Here is an 18,890-nt window from a genome sequence, read left to right on the forward strand (position 1 = left end):
CGCGTCCAGCAAGCTTTGGTGGCTATCGGTCCGACTAGATATTACCACACCGGCTTGGGTCAAGGGCGTCGCGCTGCTTAGATTCTACGTGTTCCTAGCGACATTCCAACAAGCGTCCATGTTAGGTTGAGACCATACGGGATACTAAGCTATGGAGGCCTGGAACTTCGTTGAAAGTTGATTTGAGACGATCTGCCGCACGTCACTGCACCAGTGAGCATGCAAAGTGATGATCGACAGGCGTGATCTAACCGTACCTATGTTTACACCAAGAAAAAGGGTCCGATTCCACATAGCAACCTTGATCGCGCGCATGGCGTACTGAGGCTACTTGCGGTTTACAGATCTCTGTTCAATCAGATGGAGAGCGACTCATACCAGTCGAAAACTTCATGACATAGTATCATGGGGTCGCATGTCCGCGTTCGGTTTCGCATGCCTTTGCCAGCATCTCGTAGGAGCGGCCGTTCTAGCCTAGTCTAACAGTGCCGTCCGCTAACCCGATTTCCCCGCGGTCGTTGCTGTGTGGTGCGCTAAAACACTAGATCCAGCTGCATCCGAAAGCTGGTGTTTAGATGGGCGACGCTTTTGAAACTTCGTCCCAGTTCTATGTGCGTGTCAGCAGTTCCGCACAGGAGTTCGCCGGGCACTAATGAACCTCAGGCTCAGTGCTCTAGTAGAGGATATACAAAGTTAATGCCCGATATGCATTGCGGATCTTCCATGTGAATTTTGCAGAAGCAAATCCTTCCCTCCACCACCACCTTACTCCGACATAGCTCCTTTTGTTGATAACTCCGCCCTGAGATATGCTCGCATTCATGCCGGCACAATCATCGAATTCGTCTCCTGGTAGGTCGGCATCATGTCCAGCTCTTGATCCCCCCACTAACATATACCGCAGGATTGAACTACTGGTATGGCAGTGGCAGCTTGCCTGACACTTTAGAAGGACTTCCGCAAGGTAGCGCAAATCCTCGCTTGATGCGTCGTGCCTCGGAAGCCGTAGGACAAGCTCAGGGAATCCAAATGTGAGTATGTCAGTCTTAGCAGACTATCCCCACCAGCATACACACGATAGCAATCGACCCCGTCTCTGGACCCGGACCGGACCCATCTTTCGCCCACCTCGCACTCCGTTACCACTCCTCAAAAGGCCGAACCAGTACCTGGAAGGTGGTGGATGGCCTTGCAGTACGATGAGTCGACGACGTCCCTCTGAGCTCGCGGCAGGCTCCAATCCCCATCATCCACCAGAGACACAGAGCACGTTTCGAAGCACCGGTACGATCCGGAGATGCCAAGAAATACCTGGGAATCGTGAGAGATTGCTCAAGCTATTGCTCGAGCGATGATCCCCGGGGAAAGGATCTGCAAGTCGTCTTACGACCGCCCGTGGCTGTGCATATCGGCATGTCGTATTGGCGACGGAGAATATGTGCTCCGTTTAGGGTCTCCTGGCTATCACGACGGTAATTTGATATACCTGCCCGTTGCGGCGTCAGGATGACCCGTGCATTGCTGCGCTTCCAAGGATTTCCTTCGGCACTGGTTTCGGGGCTGCTGAATTCGGGCTGCTGGCGCGGGGTCCAAACCACCATGGACGGCGCGCATATCGATGCGAGTCTACGCAACGATGTGCGCAAGCCAGATGCGCGACCGTCGGGATGCATCGCCAGCTGCTACTGCCATTTTGACGCGGATTTTGAGTTTTGCTGACACTTCATCAGCCAGGAGCCCTCCGAGTGGGACGAAAGCCAGGTGCCCCTCCACCTCGACACCAACCAAACCAACCTCGTGATTCGCCCGCTGGCAGCGTCCGCCGCTGCAAATCACAAAGCCCCGCTGGCGCCCAAACAGGGACTTGGAGGCGCCCTTGCCAATGCTCGGGGGCAGCATTCGTCTCCCATTGCCGGCACGTATGCGTTGCGGACGCCCCGCGGGAAGATCACATCGATAGCATGTGAAAGCTGCAGGAAGCGCAAGTCCAAGGTACGTACCCGTTGTGCGCGTATGCCACAGGCACACTGACACATGCGCAGTGCGACGGCGTGAGGCCCAAGTGCAACACTTGCCAATCCAAGAACCTCACATGTGTCTACGATGTCGCCGAAGATGGCAAAACGACAACTCAACTGCGGGCCCATGTCAGGCGGTTAGCCAAGGAGTTGGATGATATGAAGTCCGTCGTGTCGCTGCTGGCAATGGCACCGGATCGTGCATCGGCTGCAAACTGGGCGTCCGAGCTGGAGAAGAATGGTTTCGCACACCATTCAGCTGAGGAGGTCAAGAAAGCGCTTTCGGTACGTTTCGCTTCAACCACTCATGGCCTGTTGCTGACTGAAGAAAAGGAGTCTCTGGGTCCAACACCTGCCCTTGCAGACGCCGATTCGTTTGGAACTCCAAGCAGTAGCGAGCCCTTTCCTGGTCACACGCACCCCTTGGCCGGCTCATCGTACGGCGGTTCTTCCCGTGAAGAAAGAGAACAGAGCCAGTCTTCGCTGGCCTATTCCCACGACAATCCCGTCGACGTGACTGTGGCCGCGAACCCCTCTCCACTCAGCCTCGAGGCTGCGGCGAATGCCCTCAACAAATTCGGCTTCGATTGCGCGTTCTATCGGAGGACCAAACGAGATCAGCTCGCGAATGGGTGGAGCGAGCCCCAGATATTTGGAAGATCGGAGATCGATGTCGATACTCTTTTGCTGGGCTTCTTGGACCCTCAGGATGCGCAGCCAGTCTCGACGTGGTGTTCCAGAACAGTCAACAGGCTGCTTCCCTCGTCCCCTCTGCCAGTCAGACTTGCGTCTACATGGCTTTTGACTAAATTGATGCGCGTAAGTAATGTTTCGCACGGCACGAAGTCGGAGCTAATCCTTCTGCAGTTCCTCATATGGCCCAGTGTGGAGAACGTGAACGCAAGTCCGGAGTGGTTGATGCCACCCGCAGGAAAGCAGGAGACGTCACCGTACGATATGCTCATTGACCTTGTTCCCTGGTACGTTCGCCGGCTCTTCAAATCTTCTGATTCTTACTGACCATCCTACAGGCCTCAAGTACGCCAGCTGCTGTATGCGCATCCCCAGGAATATCCAGTTGTACATCTCGTTGGATTGATCGGTATCACATGGCCATACGCGGACGATGCGTGCCATTACTGGGACATTGAATCCGGCTACACCCGTATGACACCACTTTTTGAGAGTACCATCGCCGACCTGAACAACTGGACTGTCGATCCAAAGATCCTTGAGATTATGCCGCAACTGGAGGGGCATATCCCGATCAAGCCGGTAGCATGATATTCTTGCAGCGTTTTGGGTTGTTCATGTTATTCTTTCGGAGTTCGGTCCATCATCGGGTTCTTGGTGAAGTTCATCTTCGCATCTCTTGGTCGCAATCGGCGTATCCTTCACGTATCTTGGGGCGTTGGTCACATCGCAGGGCCGCTGTCCGCGAAAAGCCGTCTTTGGGTAATCATGTCTTGTAATCAAATGTCCGGGAGTAAGGCCTGGGGAGTGTAGTAATTGGGAATCGGAAAGGAACGATACAAACGAAAATGGAACATACTTGAATATAAGCAGCAAGTGCACGATTGCCTGAAAGTATCCGAACCCGGCCCTAGCAGCGCCAGGCCTTCCAAATAACTCTCCTTCGAGTCCGCGGAAAGCAATCTAGCGCCAAACTCCACTATCGGCTTCCAGCCATGTGGCTCTTGTGGCTCTTCTGTACCCACTCTGATCAATGTGATGCCAAGGCTAGACCGGAAGAATCAAACCGGTGTGGCGATCGGTGGAACATCTCGACTCTTTACACGGGCGATCCCGCTAGGAACTTCACTATGGCAAACGGCATTCGTGATCGAGAGTCTACTCGAGTCGGTAGATGATTGTGGTTCGATTCTTACTCATGTCCATGGCTATAGCGCATCCCTCTCGATTGCGGAGATGACTGTTAAAGTATTAGTGAAAATATCGAGAGACGGGCGCTGTGCTCTATACCCAAGAACGGCATATCTACGTGCAGCTTTGCACCTTACTGGTCCCGGCAATTCGAAGGGCACGCGTGGGGAACACGGCTTCTGCCGTGTAAAAGCGACCCACTTGCGATATATGGGTCTTTCGAAGATGTTGGTATTGGGAAGGTATTCCTCACTGAGCGTTAGGAACTCTTGTGTTATCGTGGCTTGAGCAGAGCGGATGCAGCGGGCAAAGAGCGACAGCGCTGGCTTTTGTGAGGCATCCTCTCCGCGGAAGCCGCAATGGCCTAGCCAAGTATATTCCCGTCTCTGTATCCTGAGCGTGCAGCCATTGTCCCACTATGCTCTAGCTCCGACTGACCATTCTGTCGGGATTTAACATTTCTTGGATGCTTTTGCTGTTTGGGAGGTTTGGGCTACAACTAACATTTTACCCAGGTATTACCGGGTGGAAATGGATCTTTGTGCAGATGGCTAGAACGAGCTGTATTTCAAAGGCCCCGTATGCAAACGAACATTCTCATAAACCAGACTCCATTGCGTTCACATGGGGATAATCCTACGAAACATTGTAGGGCATAGCGGATAGCAATTCTCGATAGGTATCTCCCCACTTGGGCTAGCGTTCCTTCTCAGATGTTAGACGCTTTTAGCCACAACCAGACTTTGGAAACGTCCCCAATGAGCATGCGACGCCCGACCACCGAGCATCAATCATCAGCAAGTTCGTGGGAAATGCCCATTCAGGCTGAGCGCATGCAGCCATGCACAAGCGACTTTGTACGAGCTTGCCTATAGCATCACCCGGTGGACGTACCGATGGATGACTCTGGAGCTGAACTTCGGTTGCATGGGGATGTCAAGGACTGCAGTATCCCATGCATGTGCTGTCGCCGGCATGCGCAAATCAAATCCCATCTCGCAATACCACCCGCGCATCGCGAGCCGGGCCCACTCTTTCATGGCTGTCAGAAACAGAGTGCTTGCGCAAGGGTTGGCATGATTCCGATTGGCTCCAGGTCAACTCAGGTGCACCATCAGCAACTGCGCGTTCATGATGGTTGTTCGGCCCGAGTCTTTGATCGAGCACACTTCGGCCTTCATTGCCGACATCCCTGTACTCATAATGCTCATCGGTTGGTGAACATGTTTGATCATGATGCATTGCATAAAAGCGCTGCCCACGGGATGCGCTGGCTAAGTCTGCATTAGAAATTATTTGGACTAAGTTGAACACACCGGGTGTTCTAGGACCGAAAAGACATTGCAGCATATCTGCGAACGATTGAGAACAAAGGAGACGGTTCGACAGAGGAAACGTGCGACTCAGAAAAGATCCTCAACCCCCACTACATTGCCCCCTCCGCTATCAGCAAGATGTCCACAACTTCTTCGACTGCTTTCGGATATGTCCTGGTTCTCTTTTTCAGCGTTGCCGACCAAGTCATTCATCCCTGTGATCCATTCAGTTTGCCCCGCCGTTTCATCATCAGCCCTCAGATCGTACGTGATTTTGCTGCCCACGTAGCCGACATGGTCGCCAATGACCTTGTTCACTTTGATCTCACCCTCAGGGCTGGACACACATATTGTCATGGCAGCATTCTTCCTTGCGGCAAGAATTCGTGATTGTGCTGCGAGACGCGATCGCATCGGCGTAAGGGCGACATCTGTATGGCTCGGTTCGAAGGTCGGGGAGCCGACTACAGAATCTACACGTGACGCTGATGTCACCCCATAGATGGACGCTCTGTGTTTATTTGGCGAATCCGCGACAGGCTCTTCCAACACGATAGAAAATCCGTCCGAAGTGGAGATGCGTGAAGCGGTCGCAATCTTGGACGTGTCAGATGGAAGAAGTGCTGTCGCAAGAGGTTTACAAAGCGATTGTATAACCCCTTGAGGGTCATGAGGTATGCGAACGCGACGTAGCATTGGAAAGCCGTTGGCCTGGATACTTGCTGCAAGCAGAGATGTGGCGTGGCAGCATATCGGTTCAACGTTTGGGAAAGGGAATGGTAGTGATTCTGGTAGCTCCGCAGGTGTGGGCGAAATGAATGAAGGCAACGGGCAGGCCTCGGAGCGTATTTCCCAGTGGATGTATCGGACTGATGGCGAGTCGAACACAGGATCGAAATTTCGCCTCGATAATATCGGCGCTCTGGTTTGGACGAGTGAAAATTCCTTCAAGCTGGCAAGATGTGGAGAAAGAATGTCCGCTATCGTGAGTATGCTTTCAATTTCCAAGTCCACAAGCGTCAGTTTCTGGATCGAGACGGCCTGCCGTGAGGTAGCAAGGCGCTGAATACCTTTCTCCGTGACGCCGGGGAGGTTTTCAAGGCGCAGTGACTGTAAGTTTGGTGGTATAGCGTTCAAAGCTATGTTGGTGAACGATTGCGCCGCGAGTCCAGAGATCGCCAGATTTTGCAGATGTGGAGAGTTTCTGAAAGTTCCAACCACAGCTCGGAAATTGAGATATGTCAAACACTGGCCCTGCTCTTGATGCAGAACCAGAGTTGATAAATTGGAATGTTGAGAGCTCAGGTTGAGGAAGCGTTCGGTCGGGTCACATTCGGCGATGTAGTTGCCTCTTACTGTCTCGTCGTCTTCGTCATCTGCTCCGGCGTCTCCATCCGCATTGGTCAACATCCACGCTCTTTCCCTGAGATTTGGTCTTGTAGACAGCGCGTGCGACAATCGGTCAAAGGCTTGTGAGAAGTGGACATGAAATCCGACTAAGCGTTCCAAACGCGGACAAGCCATAACCAACGAAGCTGCAAGATCCACGATCTCTTCTCGTTCAATGGTTGCGTTCTCGTAAAGCGACTGAAAATCAGACATGTGTAATTCCAGTACACGCCGAGATAGTCCAGAATTCTCGCGAAGTGTCCTCCGTAACAACTTTAGTCGGCTTGTGCCTTTTGTCTTGAGCTTCGGAAGCCCTCCATGCTCTTCATTGGTGAGAACCAGGACTTTGCTGTACATGACAGCACTCGCAGCCTTATCCCATGCGCGGCTCGTCAATGACAGGCTGTGGAGATCTCCAAGATAACATGATCCACAAGCTTGGTTGCGGTCCTGATAGATCATATCCAATTGGGCAAGAATGCAGTCGTACACTTCCCTCGGAAGCTTCTTGAAAATATGCGCCGGGAATTGGTAAATAGGCCTTGAGCGTCTGCGCGTTGAGTTCCTCCTGCCTCGTTCGAGCTCCCACGGAGTTTTCGTCAGGCGCGGTACAGCCCAGGCATCATACGCCGCATCTTTATGTATGCTCCGGATGGGAATCTCGGCATCGGTATATCGAGTTGATGAACGTATAGCGGCCTTTGGAACTACAACCGTTCTGGACGCGGTGGAGGATCGGTCTGTCGACACACTAACGGATCTCGGTCGAGACGGCTCATATCTAAAAACGGTCAGTGAATGAGGTTGAAGCTACTTCGAATACCGAACCACCCGCAAAGTCTGAAACAGGGGCCTGAAAAGACCCTGTGAATCGTGATGGCCATGAACGGCCTTGACTCCTTCAGAACGTATGTGTGGCGCGCGGTCGATTCGATCAAACTTACACATCGACCTGGTGCTTCTCCCTTTTATCCTTCCAGGATCTTGATAAACGGAACATGATTATCGCGCGTTCCTGAACAACACTGCGGCTATTGAAGAGAATGACAAAGGAACGAGTGCCAGTCTCGACAATACGGGAACAGATGTCGCATCAATAAGCCCAAGAACAGTACAACACAAAACCGACGAAAATTTTGGACCAGACGCGTGTAAGACGGCGCGCAATGTTCCAGCGCCGCGACCTACCCTGCAACACTCATATATCCCGTACGACGCACCCAGACATGCGCTCCGCACGGGCGGCAACCCAGCATGATGCCGTCACAAACCCACGGACTACCCTGCAATTAGCTCCCAAGAAAGACGCCGAGATGGTAAAGCCCACAGCGGACGAGGTCAGCGGGTCAATCAGAGAAATGCATGTACGCCACGAGTGAATCATGGCGACAGCACTACGATACGACAGGTAGGTTCCTTCGGCTGTTTCTGGAGATTGCAAATCCTCCGTCGGGTTGGCGAGGACTTAGCGCCACCGAAGCCGCGGGTATAGAATTGTGCTCTCGCTCTCGCGGGTAATGACAGATAGTGGGACCAGGAACGAGAAATATTTTCTTGGTCACTGTTGTGCCGTTGTACCTAGGTAGTTATGCGACCATGCAACGGCCCTCCGCAGCGTCCACCTCACGATATCGTACGACGCTCTCGCCGCGCAAGGGCTGGAGATGGGTGTTCTCTGTGATCTGCCGAAGATCATGATGCCCAGGTGCATTCTGCATTTGCGATGTGGAGGCTGGAGAACTGTAAAAGGGTCGAACGGATCTCGGAACGACCGCGGCCCTGGTTTGGCGATCCACTTCTGGGCAATCTGCGGTTCCTTTCGCCAATCGAAAGCTCGGACGCCGCGAGAACCTGCATATTCGTCCGCTTTGTGGAGAGCTGATTATCGCTATCCGTCGCTTTTTCTGGTAAGATATGCACTCACAGCGAGAGAGCTTCGACATCGAGATAACGCGATGTCTTGCGGGGTTTCGTTGATGATCAGAGTCTTGGTGCATAGGGTTTTCTACGGCGTCCGTGCCAGCAGGATCGATACCACCTCCCTTCGAAATTTCGACAATCCTTCCAATTTGAGCGCTATTTCCCCCCCACAGCTGGATGTTCGAAGAGAAGCGTTGTGATTTGAGTTTCTAGAAAACTCCGTGTATACTCCCATGTCTAATACGAGTCAAACACCGGTTCAGACAGGTACCCGGATAGTGACATCGCATGCAGGCACCTGGTTTTGCTTCGTTTGCGGCAGGCGATATGTTAAGTATACAGCCTGGCAATTGTCTTAGATATGATCGCGACGCACTGGGAATCCGACACTGCCCAGGTGGCATGGCGATAAGAACGCGAAACTGGAGAATACCCCAAAGGTGTCGCCGAAACTACCAGATGCAGTAGCCGTGGAAAGCGGCACTAAAATGTCGTGAAGATTTAGCGTTTGAACCCTTGCCCGAGCGGTTCTTAAGCTCGGAGGATTCTGGACACCGAACATGCCGAAACTGTTTTAATGGGGCAGCCGGTGCGGTGGCTTGAACGCTGGTTTGTGGCACAGTTCGCAACAGACCAAGTGAGCAGGGACGATGCGATGAAGGGGTCTTCCCGTCTTTGCGCGCGAGGCTCTCTGTTAACAAGTTGAAGAAAGCTCTTGCGCAAAGACACGCGTAATTGGGTATTTTCCGTGGTCACCTTGCTTTTCGGTCGGACTGAGACGTGTTGTGCTCAGCAGCATAGGATTTTGTGCACCAGATGCCATTATCCGTTGTGCGCGATGTATTGTACAACGTCATCATCTCAAATAAGCCGTGCGGGTGGTGTGCCACCGGGTAAGTCTGCCGACCTGAAACGCAGTCACATGGAGCGATTAATCTAGAGCAGACATGATACGGTGACATCGAGCTGTGAGACTCGGACTCAAAAGCCGTCGCACAGTGCTAGAGACCGATGTCTCGGCAGATTCATCGACTATGACGCGAACACCACTTATCGACAACTAAGATCACTAGCCAACGAAGAAGATGTACGCAATCTACGTAGTCACCTGCGCGAACACTTGGATATCGGATGCGCGAACTACCATACTTCCGCAATTAGCTACGAAGAGTAAAATGAATCTCGATTTCATGTCTAATAACGTGACTGGATGAGCGAGTAATTCGCTGAGGTATATTACATTACTCCATAAAGATCGTCCCTTACAAGAAACCCCCTATGGATATCATTCACACAACAAGCCCTACACAATTTGCGAACCTGTATACGCTTACAAGAAGTAAACTGCAGCAGCGCCGAGCAGCGCGCTCATGCCAATGGCACCAGTCTGCCTGGGGGCAGCGTTGTCAGTGTTGGAAGGAGTGCTGGTGGGGTCAGCAGCATCGCTAGCGTCTTCGCCGATGCTGGTGGTGGGAGTGGGCTGGCCACTGGTGAAGGGAACATCAGAGACGGGAGTTGCGCCCTCGAATGCTGGCTCTCCCTCGTCAGAGGTGGAGTCGGCAATGGTCGCGTTGGAGGGGTTGAGGACCTCGTCGATGACGTGAACAACACCGTTGGCAATGAGGATGTCGGAAGCGACGACACGAGCGTTGTTCACGAAGATACCGCCCTCACCAATAGTGATGGTGAGTTGCTCGCCGTTGGCAGTGGTGAGATTGGTACCGTTCTCGAGGGTAGAAGAGTAGCCAATAGTGCCGGCGATGACGTGGTAGGTAAGGATGCTGGCAGCGTCCTCAGTGCTTAGGTTACCGAGAGCAGAGCCAATGTTCTGGAAAGCCTCGTTGTTGGGTGCGAAAATGGTGATGTTCGGGGTGTTGTCGACGGTGTCAAACAAGTCGGTCGCGTTGATGGCTCCGCGGAGGGCAACAAGGTCGGCGGCAGAAAGGGTGTCGGCAGTGTTCTCAGGTAGAGTCAGGACACTATCGATGATGTGGATCACACCACCAGTGAAGTTAACATCCTGAGTTTGTTAGCTAAGCAAAAGACAAAGTAAGAGAAGAGCACATACGGCTGTTGTAACAGTTGAGTTGGCGAGCAGACCACTGTAGAACATTACGCTGTCATCCATGGCAATTGCCTCGACGACCTGACCTCCAGTGACATTGGTGAACATTGGGTTGGTCAACGCTGTAGGAACGAAGGTGCTGGTGTTGGTGATGTCGGTCGACCTGAATGTACCGTTGAGCACGTGGTACTGTAGCAGGGCGGTGAGGAGGCCCTCGTTGGAAGTGAGACTGGAAAGTGTCTCATTGTCGATCTTTCCGAAAGCACTGTTGGAGGGTGCGAGAATGGTGATGTTGGTGAGACCAGCCAAAGACTCGAGTACACCTGCGGGAATGACCGACTGGAGGGTGGAGAGCTCGTCGGTGGAGTTCAAGGCGGCAGCGAGATCAGGGACAGTCTCGTTCTGAGCAAGTGCGAAGCCCGCAAGGGCGAGGACGGAGAGTTGCTTGAGCATGTTGATGACAGGCCGACCTGATGATACTAGGATATCACGAGAGGAGGTAGTATGAGGTGGATGATTGTCCAGATGGTACACAACAAGAGGGGAAGCTGGACAATAAGTACTATGCCACCCATGCACATAGCCACAGACCAATTGTTCCGCCGGGCCTCAGCAAGGTTGGCATTTGCTCTTCCAAGCACATCTCGAACAAACGCCACCGGCCAGTTCTTTCCGCACCCCATGCTGGCCAATAAGGCCTCCTTTCGTAGCACGGCCTTCCAGGGCGAAGCTTGTAGCTCGCGATGTTGCCCAGTGACAACGGGAAAGAGTTTGCCAAGTCATCGCACAAGTGGAGCTATGACACAGCTGAAGCCGTACATAGATGCGACCAACAAGCGGCTAGCGTTCTCCGCATGCACTTGGGTGGCATGTAATAGCGACGTTGAGGCTGTTGATCACCCGTGTGTATTCACTCTCTACCAGCTCTTGCTCTTTGGAGGTTTTCTGCCAACGACGGTACCCATAGCGGCCGCTCTTTTACAGTAGTGCTTGCGACTTCCTGGTCAAGTTTGGTAGACTGGCTGTCAGAAATCGATTGAGAGAGTCCGCGTTGTTTCTAGACCCAGGACGCTGGGCTGAGGTGAAGTGCAACAAGCATGCGCCGCTCGATCCGGAAAGTGTGGGGTAAGCATGCACCAGTAGCTTGGCAGACGACACCATGACCCAATCGAGCTCGTCTCGAAGGTCTGGGGCGCGTACCTAACTCCGTTTCTTGGGCATACGATGCAAGCATCGAACATTCCTACAGCAGATCGGGCGGACACGCCATGTGGCTAAGGAACCATTGCGCGTCTCTTCACACAGCCTTGTTTGTTATTTTCTCAACCCACCACTGGTCAACATGCCGGAGCCGGTGCTGGTGGCACAGTCGCATGCTTTTACAAGCAACACGCGTCGACAGTATGAATTAAACCTCTCGCGCAACCGTGAATGTCATAGCCAAGCATCACTCCAAGGTATCACCAAGATTCAAGCAACGATGCATGACGACATCGATCTCGAGATCTCTCCCTCAACCGTCTTTCTAAGTAATACAAATTCATTTCTAATCAAACCGACATTGGCCCGTATGTTACAACAACAAAGAACATCACGGCAAATTTTCACCGATGACCCTGCACCCTCCTCCAAGCCCGGAGTATCATTTTAACCGAAGATCACGAATAAGACTGCTACGCGCTACCAGGACGCGTCTCACACCAATGTCGTCTCGTTGTTCCAAGCGACTCCGTACTCGTCTATACAGACCCCTGTCCATTTTCCCTGAACATCGAGCCCTAGCGGTGAATTCAGGTACCCATACAAGTTTGTATAGTCAGGACCCTGATCTGAGAGGAGTGGTAGGTTAGCTCGCATAAGCTGACGGCGCGGACCTCCGTACCACTTTTTCTAGGCATCGTGGACTGTGCTGCCGGCAAGTCTTACTTTAGGACAAGGCGACTCTTAGCATTTCTAGCCAGAATTGCAGTACATTACACGATGCGACATGTCCTCCTATTTCGTTGTTCTGCGCCGTATCGACTCATACTCGAGTAGGGCATTGCTCCGTTCGTGCTGCGCCTCGCTTTGATGTACCAAGGAGATATCGAGAAACTCGTCTATCTGGAATCACCCAGATGACAATTATATCCATGCCAATCATTGTCAGCAGCTTGTTTCGAAGTTCGGTCGGTCGGAGGACCAAATGGTTCATAGCCTCTTGTTTCAAAATTCCACTGCTTGGCTGTGCAGCCTCGTCGGTGGCCTGAGCATTGCACATTGAGCCTCCCCCGAATAACCCCTTTGCAAATCCGAAATGCAGGAACGTCTCCTACTCAGCGGCAGCCAGCCCGAGGGCAATCTCGTCTTCTCGCCTTTGATTAAACCCATAGGCCGGAAGGCATCCTATCCGGTGCTGTCGTTGGATACCACAACGCATCTTCGTTCTTCCAAGCGTCATGGCGATAACAGAGTTGAGAAAGGCCGTGAAGGTTGTCTCCATTAATCGCTTCGTCATACTAGCCCGGGGAATACGGAATACAGTGATATTTCCTTGGAAGAGTACTTCGGGTGCAGGGACTTCAAAGAGTAAATCTTACTTCCACGTCCATCTGCGGGATACAGTCCAGAGATCGGATGAATGCCGCTACATATTATATATGTTCGACATCGAGTGGTGGAAGACAAGACGAGATCGAGGGCGGAAGACTGAAATTTATGGCAGTCTGACAGTGCAACTGGACAGCTGAGTTCAGCTGGCATCGTAGAAGTTATATTGATCCAGATGCGTCGGCGTGGTGTCCTCGTGAGGGATGAAATTCGAAGACTGCATGGGTGTGTATTCGCTGAACAAGTCGGCCATGCTCGCTTCTGGACCGAAGCCAAGGTTTTGCATGAATTGTGGTTGGGAATTCGACCTAGTTGTGCTATCCAGTGACGCCAATTCGTCGAAAAAGCTCTCCAGATCGCTGGTAGGCTCTGGGCAGCGAGGATCGAATTGAGACGGAGTAGAGCCCGGATGCAGCGTATGTTGAGGGACTGCCACCGGCTGAGCTATAGGACGTGTGTTTGAACACATCGATTGTCCTGGATCCGGAGTTACCATATGGGTATCGTTTATATGCTGTCTGAAAGGCATGACCGAGCTCTCCGGCACTTGCAAATGATTCGGCACGTCAAAATAGGCTATGACCTTTTCCTGCAGTCTTTGTAGCCGCATGTGGTATACGTCATGCAGGACAATGCGAGCTGCATGCCTATTGACAACGTCTATCAGACACCGGATTGCTGGTGGTAGGCATTGAGAGGAAGCATGTTCGAAGCAATGGTCTAGCACATCCAACAGCCGGTGGAGGCTTCTGTCAGACGGAGTGCATGCGAAAGAGGCGCAATGATACGTCGTTAACAGTAAGACGACCGGTGGTGTCAAAATCGCGAAAGTATTGTCGGAACATATGTGAGCTAGTTTCATAGGCATCAGCGCTCTCCATCTTTCGAGATGCTCGACCGCATCTTTGTAAAGATACTGTGACGTTGTATCTTCGATGCTAATGAGTACGTCGACAAGGTCGACAAGACTGTTGAAAATGCTGAGAGAGAGTAACGGGGCTCGCCTTCCTGCGTGTGAGGGATCCTGAAAGCCAGACCATGGTTGCCACTCTTCCAGACCGTCTTCATCAATGGTTCCAAGGTGCACGAAGTCGCTTCTTCGGAAATGCGGACGCCGTTTGAGTTGAAGTGCTAGCATGCTATCGAGCAGAAAGCAACCAAAATAAACATGCTTGCCTCTGGGATTACTCATCAGCGTCACCTGGTCTACACTTTCCAGGACCCTTGAGGCAGATCCAACAAGCAACCAGGCATCTCCAGTATGTATTCGCAACATGTTAAAGACAACCAAATTGAGAAGGGCTTTGATGTGGCCAATGTCGAGGCGATCCAGTTCACTGGGTACGAGCGATTTGGCGTGCTCGTATAGTTTCCTGGGCTTTACTGATGAAGAGTCCAACGGATTACACGTCATGGCTGTTCCGTAAAGTGATCCCACCGCCAGCACGCTCCATAGTTCAGCGAACAAGCCAGATCCAGGCTGACCAGATACACTTGGAATGCCCTGAACAGGGAGGTCGTAGGCAGTCTTCAAGATGTCATGCTTCTCGCAGATTGGAAGCCAGGATTGTACGTTGGTGAAGTAGACCTCTATAAGCTTCCAGCTGTCTCCCAATATTGGTTCAGATGACGCTGCCATAAGCTGATCGAGATTTGCATGCTCGACATGCTCCTGTAGGTAGGCGCTGCGATCCTGGGTATGGCTAGCATGTGCAGCTACAGACTCATCTGCTCCGGAGTCGTCATCACTGGTATGAGGTGAAATTCCAGTCGATTGTTCATGACGCGAAGGTTCTCCTCCAGATAGTAGCTTATCCACCTCGGTGTAAAATTTCGCTTTCCGCCATCGTCTGTGCAGCTTGTTTGCCTCTTTCGAGTCACCACGACCCAATAGTAGTGAAGATGCTCCTTCTTGCGCCAGCTTCTCATGGAGAGCTATCTCATTTTCAGAGTCTCGCTGGAACAAATAGGCAAGTGCTAGCTCAAGAGTGCGAATGTAGCCAGGTTGGATACCTCTTTTCTTGGGATTTGCAGTGTACGAGCATTCTCTCGACGTTCCTGAGCAAGTGGAGCACGTTGGCTGTACTCCGTCGCACTTCTCACGGGCGACACGGCACTGGTCACATGCTCGTGATACTCGGGTTCGTTTGGCAGGCTTCTCCTCCGGCTGGGGTGCGGAACGGCGCTTTGCCTGGGCTTGGGCAGGCATGAGCCTTATTCGGACGAAAAGACAGCGAGTGAGCAGGTGCCGAAACTAATCTCGGGTGACAAAATTGCCAATGACGTCTTCGCATGGTTCGCGGATTTGTTTTCTGCGGTATTATGAGTAAACGCGGCAAAGCTCGGTGGCAGGCGCCGCCAACCCACCGTTTGAACTGTCCACCTGCGCCGCGGAGCTCATCAGCTGCAAGGCCGGGGATCTATCATGTGTGAGTAATAATTGACCCGCGGATAGTTTTTTCGTACGCCCTCAAGGCACGTTAAGGGAGTGCAAAGTTGTCGCGTGTCCAGGCGAAGTCGGGAAGGCGCAAAAGAGGGGGAAGATAGCTTATCCGGAACTTGCAATGTGCGAGTGCTCCTCGCGCACAAGTAGCCTGCGCCAGTACCCAACCACCATCGCGACATGGCGTCGCGTAAATGTAATCGTTGTCCTTCTTACAACCTCTTCCCCTACTCCCCAGGCTGACTGGGGTTCTTTGTGTGTTTACGGCCTTACCATGCATATACATAGAGGTCGCAAACACACCCGGCTCAGCAATATACAGCGCACCTCACCTTTTGTCCCTGGGATCACCGGAACTACAGCACACTTCCCGAACACCAGATACCGGATCCGGGGGCCAAGGGGTACCTGAAATAAGTCTTGCGCATCCTGGAGGTCTCGACTATGGCTTCTGTGGTGGTTGGGAAACGCGTCTTTGCGTCCTTGGGCGAGGACGATGGAGCCACCAGTGACTTCTACCGCCGGCACAATAGGCCAATTTCAGGGGAGGCCGCTCCATCCAGGACTGGTGGATCCCGTCAGAGGCGGAAGCTCAGTGTGGGCGACATGTGTAGGAAAATAACCCGTACCTTGATCGGTCGCATACTGACCAGCGACAGCCTCCGCAATGTTCGGTACCCGCTCCACTCCTCTCGCTGCCCCCACCCCCGCCGCTCCTGCGAGTTATCGCCGCCGCACATTCAAGAAGGATGCCTCCATCGTGCTTCTCGGTATGCCAGGAACTGGCAAGTCCACCCTGGCTGTCATTGCCTCGATGGCATGCCGGAGGCGCGTTGTCGATATTGATGACATGTTCCAAGACACAACGGGCTTTTCTACTGCCAAATACCGCAAGCAATTCGGTGCGGCCAACTATAATTTGCGACAAGAAGAACTGCTAAGAGGTCTTCTCCATGAGCATGACCACGACGCGATACTTGTCTGCAATGGTGTCTCTCTGGAGCGGAATGGGCAAACCTTGATACAAGACTTCGGTCGGACACATCCCGTAGTACATGTACTGCGCGATCTTCCTAGCCTGCATAGCTACCTGGGCCGGCCTGACATGCAGAGACTCAATGACATGTTCGCCTTTACCGCACCTATGCTACGGCGCTGCTCTAATTACGAGTTTTATAACATATCCGAAGCCAAAGCCGGGAACGTTGACACGTCAGATGACCAGACCATGGCTCCAGCATTTCTCACACTGAAGAGGGCGCAGAGGACCTTCCTCAAGTACTTGTCGCTTATAACGACTCCCGAGCTTCCGGATGAGTCGGTTGGGGCGTCCATTCCACCACTAGAACCTGGTTATCCGCTGTCCGATGTAGCAACCGAGCTTCGGAAATACACTTGTGCCGTGCAGGTATCGCTGCAAGACATACTTGCTCCAGACGCCGACGTTCAGAGCCTAGAAGTTGGCGCTGACGCCTTTGAGATCACCCTTGATTTGAGTCAACAACGTCCCATGGCCACCCTCATGGACGATGTTAGCGCTTGTGTGTCGAAAGTACGCAGAAGCACAGTGGTACCGATCATATACCATGTGCTGCCTACTTCTACCTCGGATGGCAGCCGAACACTCTATCTGGAATACATACATCATGGTTTGCGCCTGGTCCCTGAGTACGCGACTATCGACTTGTCGCTGGACCCTGGCGCGCTTGCGGACGTCATCAACTCTCGTGGTACAACCAAGATGATCGGACATCTACATGCCGACAAGCCATGGGAGGATCATTCTTGGGTGGCACAGTACGAAAAGGCCGTACGTGTTGGGTGTTCCGTCGTTCGATTTACTCGGCCAGCTCATTCCATTGATGACGATGTCTCGGTTCGCAGCTTCAGTCGTCGAATGGCAGCGCAGGATGCCCAGATCCCTTTGATTTGTTATAATACAGGACGAGCTGGTCGACGCTCCGTATGCTTCAACCAACATTTTACGCCTGTTGTTGCGGCCTCGAAAAGGGACGAGGCTGACGATACCGCGTCAATAGCACAGTACCCACGCGATTCTTGGCTTACTGCTAAAGAAGTGACACAAGCCCTCTACAATTCATTCACGTTCGACCCCATGCAAATGTACATCATTGGTGTGCGCCTGGGATACAGCGTATCGCCAGCGATGCACAATGCAGCGTACAATGCTTGCGGAATGCCACACGTTTTCAGTCGCATCGAGAGCCCGACTGTGAATCGTCTCCAGGAGCTTGTACGCAAGCCGAACTTCGGTGGGTCCATTGTCATACAGCCCTTCAAGATGGAGGTAATGGCGCTGGTAGACTCACTGAGTCAACATGCCCGAGCGATTGGCGCTGTCAACACAGTTATACCTGTACGTCGGAGAAAGGACGATGGCAGCATCCCAAGCGACCTCGAACTCTTCCATGAGCGCAACCAGTCTGGGCCCGTCCAAGCTCTCTATGGAGATAACACCGAATGGATTGGGATTCGGTCCTGCGTACGACGTGGTCTTTCTCCAGCTAACGCGGTACGGCCGTCAACGTGCGGACTCATTATTGGGGCTGGCGGTATGGCGAGGGCAGCTGTTTACGCGCTGTTGCAATTGGGTGTAATGAATATTGCCATTTTCAACCGGACTTACAAGAGAGCCGAGAGTCTCGTAGAGCACTTCTCGCGGCTCGCCTCGAGCTCAGTGGACCAAGTCAGCTCACGGAAGATGCGGCAGATGCGGCCGAACTTGACGATATTGAAATCGCGCGATGAGTGCTGGCCGGAGCACCTCCGGGAGCCTACTATCATCATTTCGTGCATACCTACGGATCCGATAGATGGGGGCCCAGCAGCGCAGTTTTCGCTACCTCCACAGTGGATGGAAAGTCCGACTGGCGGTGTCGTGATGGAGACGGCATACAAGACGCTCAATACACCACTGTCGCAGCAAGTGCGCGACGCGCCAAAGAAGCTATGGACGTACATGGACGGTCTAGACTTTATCCCCGAGCAGGCCTTCGCTCAGTTCGAGCTGTTTACCGGCAAGCGAGCGCCACGGAGGGTGATGCGTGAGGAGGTACTGCGTGCATGGAGGGACGAGCAGGGCAATACTGATTTGGAGATGGTGAAGAAGAGATGCGCAGCCATAGACGACCAGGAGCCGTAGGGCTGCATGATGATACGAAGCATAATGTTATAATGCCTAATGACGAGCGTTGACTTCGATATAACTGCGTCGAGTCGGCTAAGCATGCTCACCTGGGCAAGAT

The 18,890-nt window shown here is 52.7% G+C and overlaps 3 protein-coding genes across 3 annotated transcripts; 2 read left to right on the forward strand and 1 right to left on the reverse strand.

Annotated features, from left to right (window-relative positions):
• Positions 1-809: 809 nt before the first annotated feature.
• On the forward strand, positions 810-3,302 carry J4E92_005880 (uncharacterized protein; the record flags this gene model as incomplete). Its single annotated transcript, XM_051497256.1, has 7 exons — positions 810-852; positions 905-1,031; positions 1,731-1,992; positions 2,043-2,303; positions 2,352-2,837; positions 2,886-2,998; positions 3,050-3,302. The coding sequence occupies 7 exons, from the start codon at positions 810-812 to the stop codon at positions 3,300-3,302; spliced, it is 1,545 nt and encodes a 514-aa protein (XP_051352916.1).
• A 6,555-nt stretch (positions 3,303-9,857) lies between these two features.
• On the reverse strand, positions 9,858-11,045 carry J4E92_005881 (uncharacterized protein; the record flags this gene model as incomplete). Its single annotated transcript, XM_051497257.1, has 2 exons — positions 9,858-10,547; positions 10,596-11,045. The coding sequence occupies 2 exons, from the start codon at positions 11,043-11,045 to the stop codon at positions 9,858-9,860; spliced, it is 1,140 nt and encodes a 379-aa protein (XP_051352917.1).
• A 5,185-nt stretch (positions 11,046-16,230) lies between these two features.
• On the forward strand, positions 16,231-18,787 carry J4E92_005882 (uncharacterized protein; the record flags this gene model as incomplete). The annotated part of the gene is made up of 2 exons (XM_051497258.1): positions 16,231-16,234; positions 16,284-18,787. 2 exons carry the CDS (start codon positions 16,231-16,233, stop codon positions 18,785-18,787), a joined length of 2,508 nt encoding a protein of 835 aa, XP_051352918.1.
• Between the last annotated feature and the right edge of the window lie 103 nt (positions 18,788-18,890).

The sequence above is a fragment of the Alternaria infectoria genome, assembly GCF_024043175.1.
Source record: "Alternaria infectoria strain BMP 0036 chromosome Unknown scaffold_8, whole genome shotgun sequence".
Lineage (NCBI taxonomy): Eukaryota > Fungi > Ascomycota > Dothideomycetes > Pleosporales > Pleosporaceae > Alternaria > Alternaria infectoria.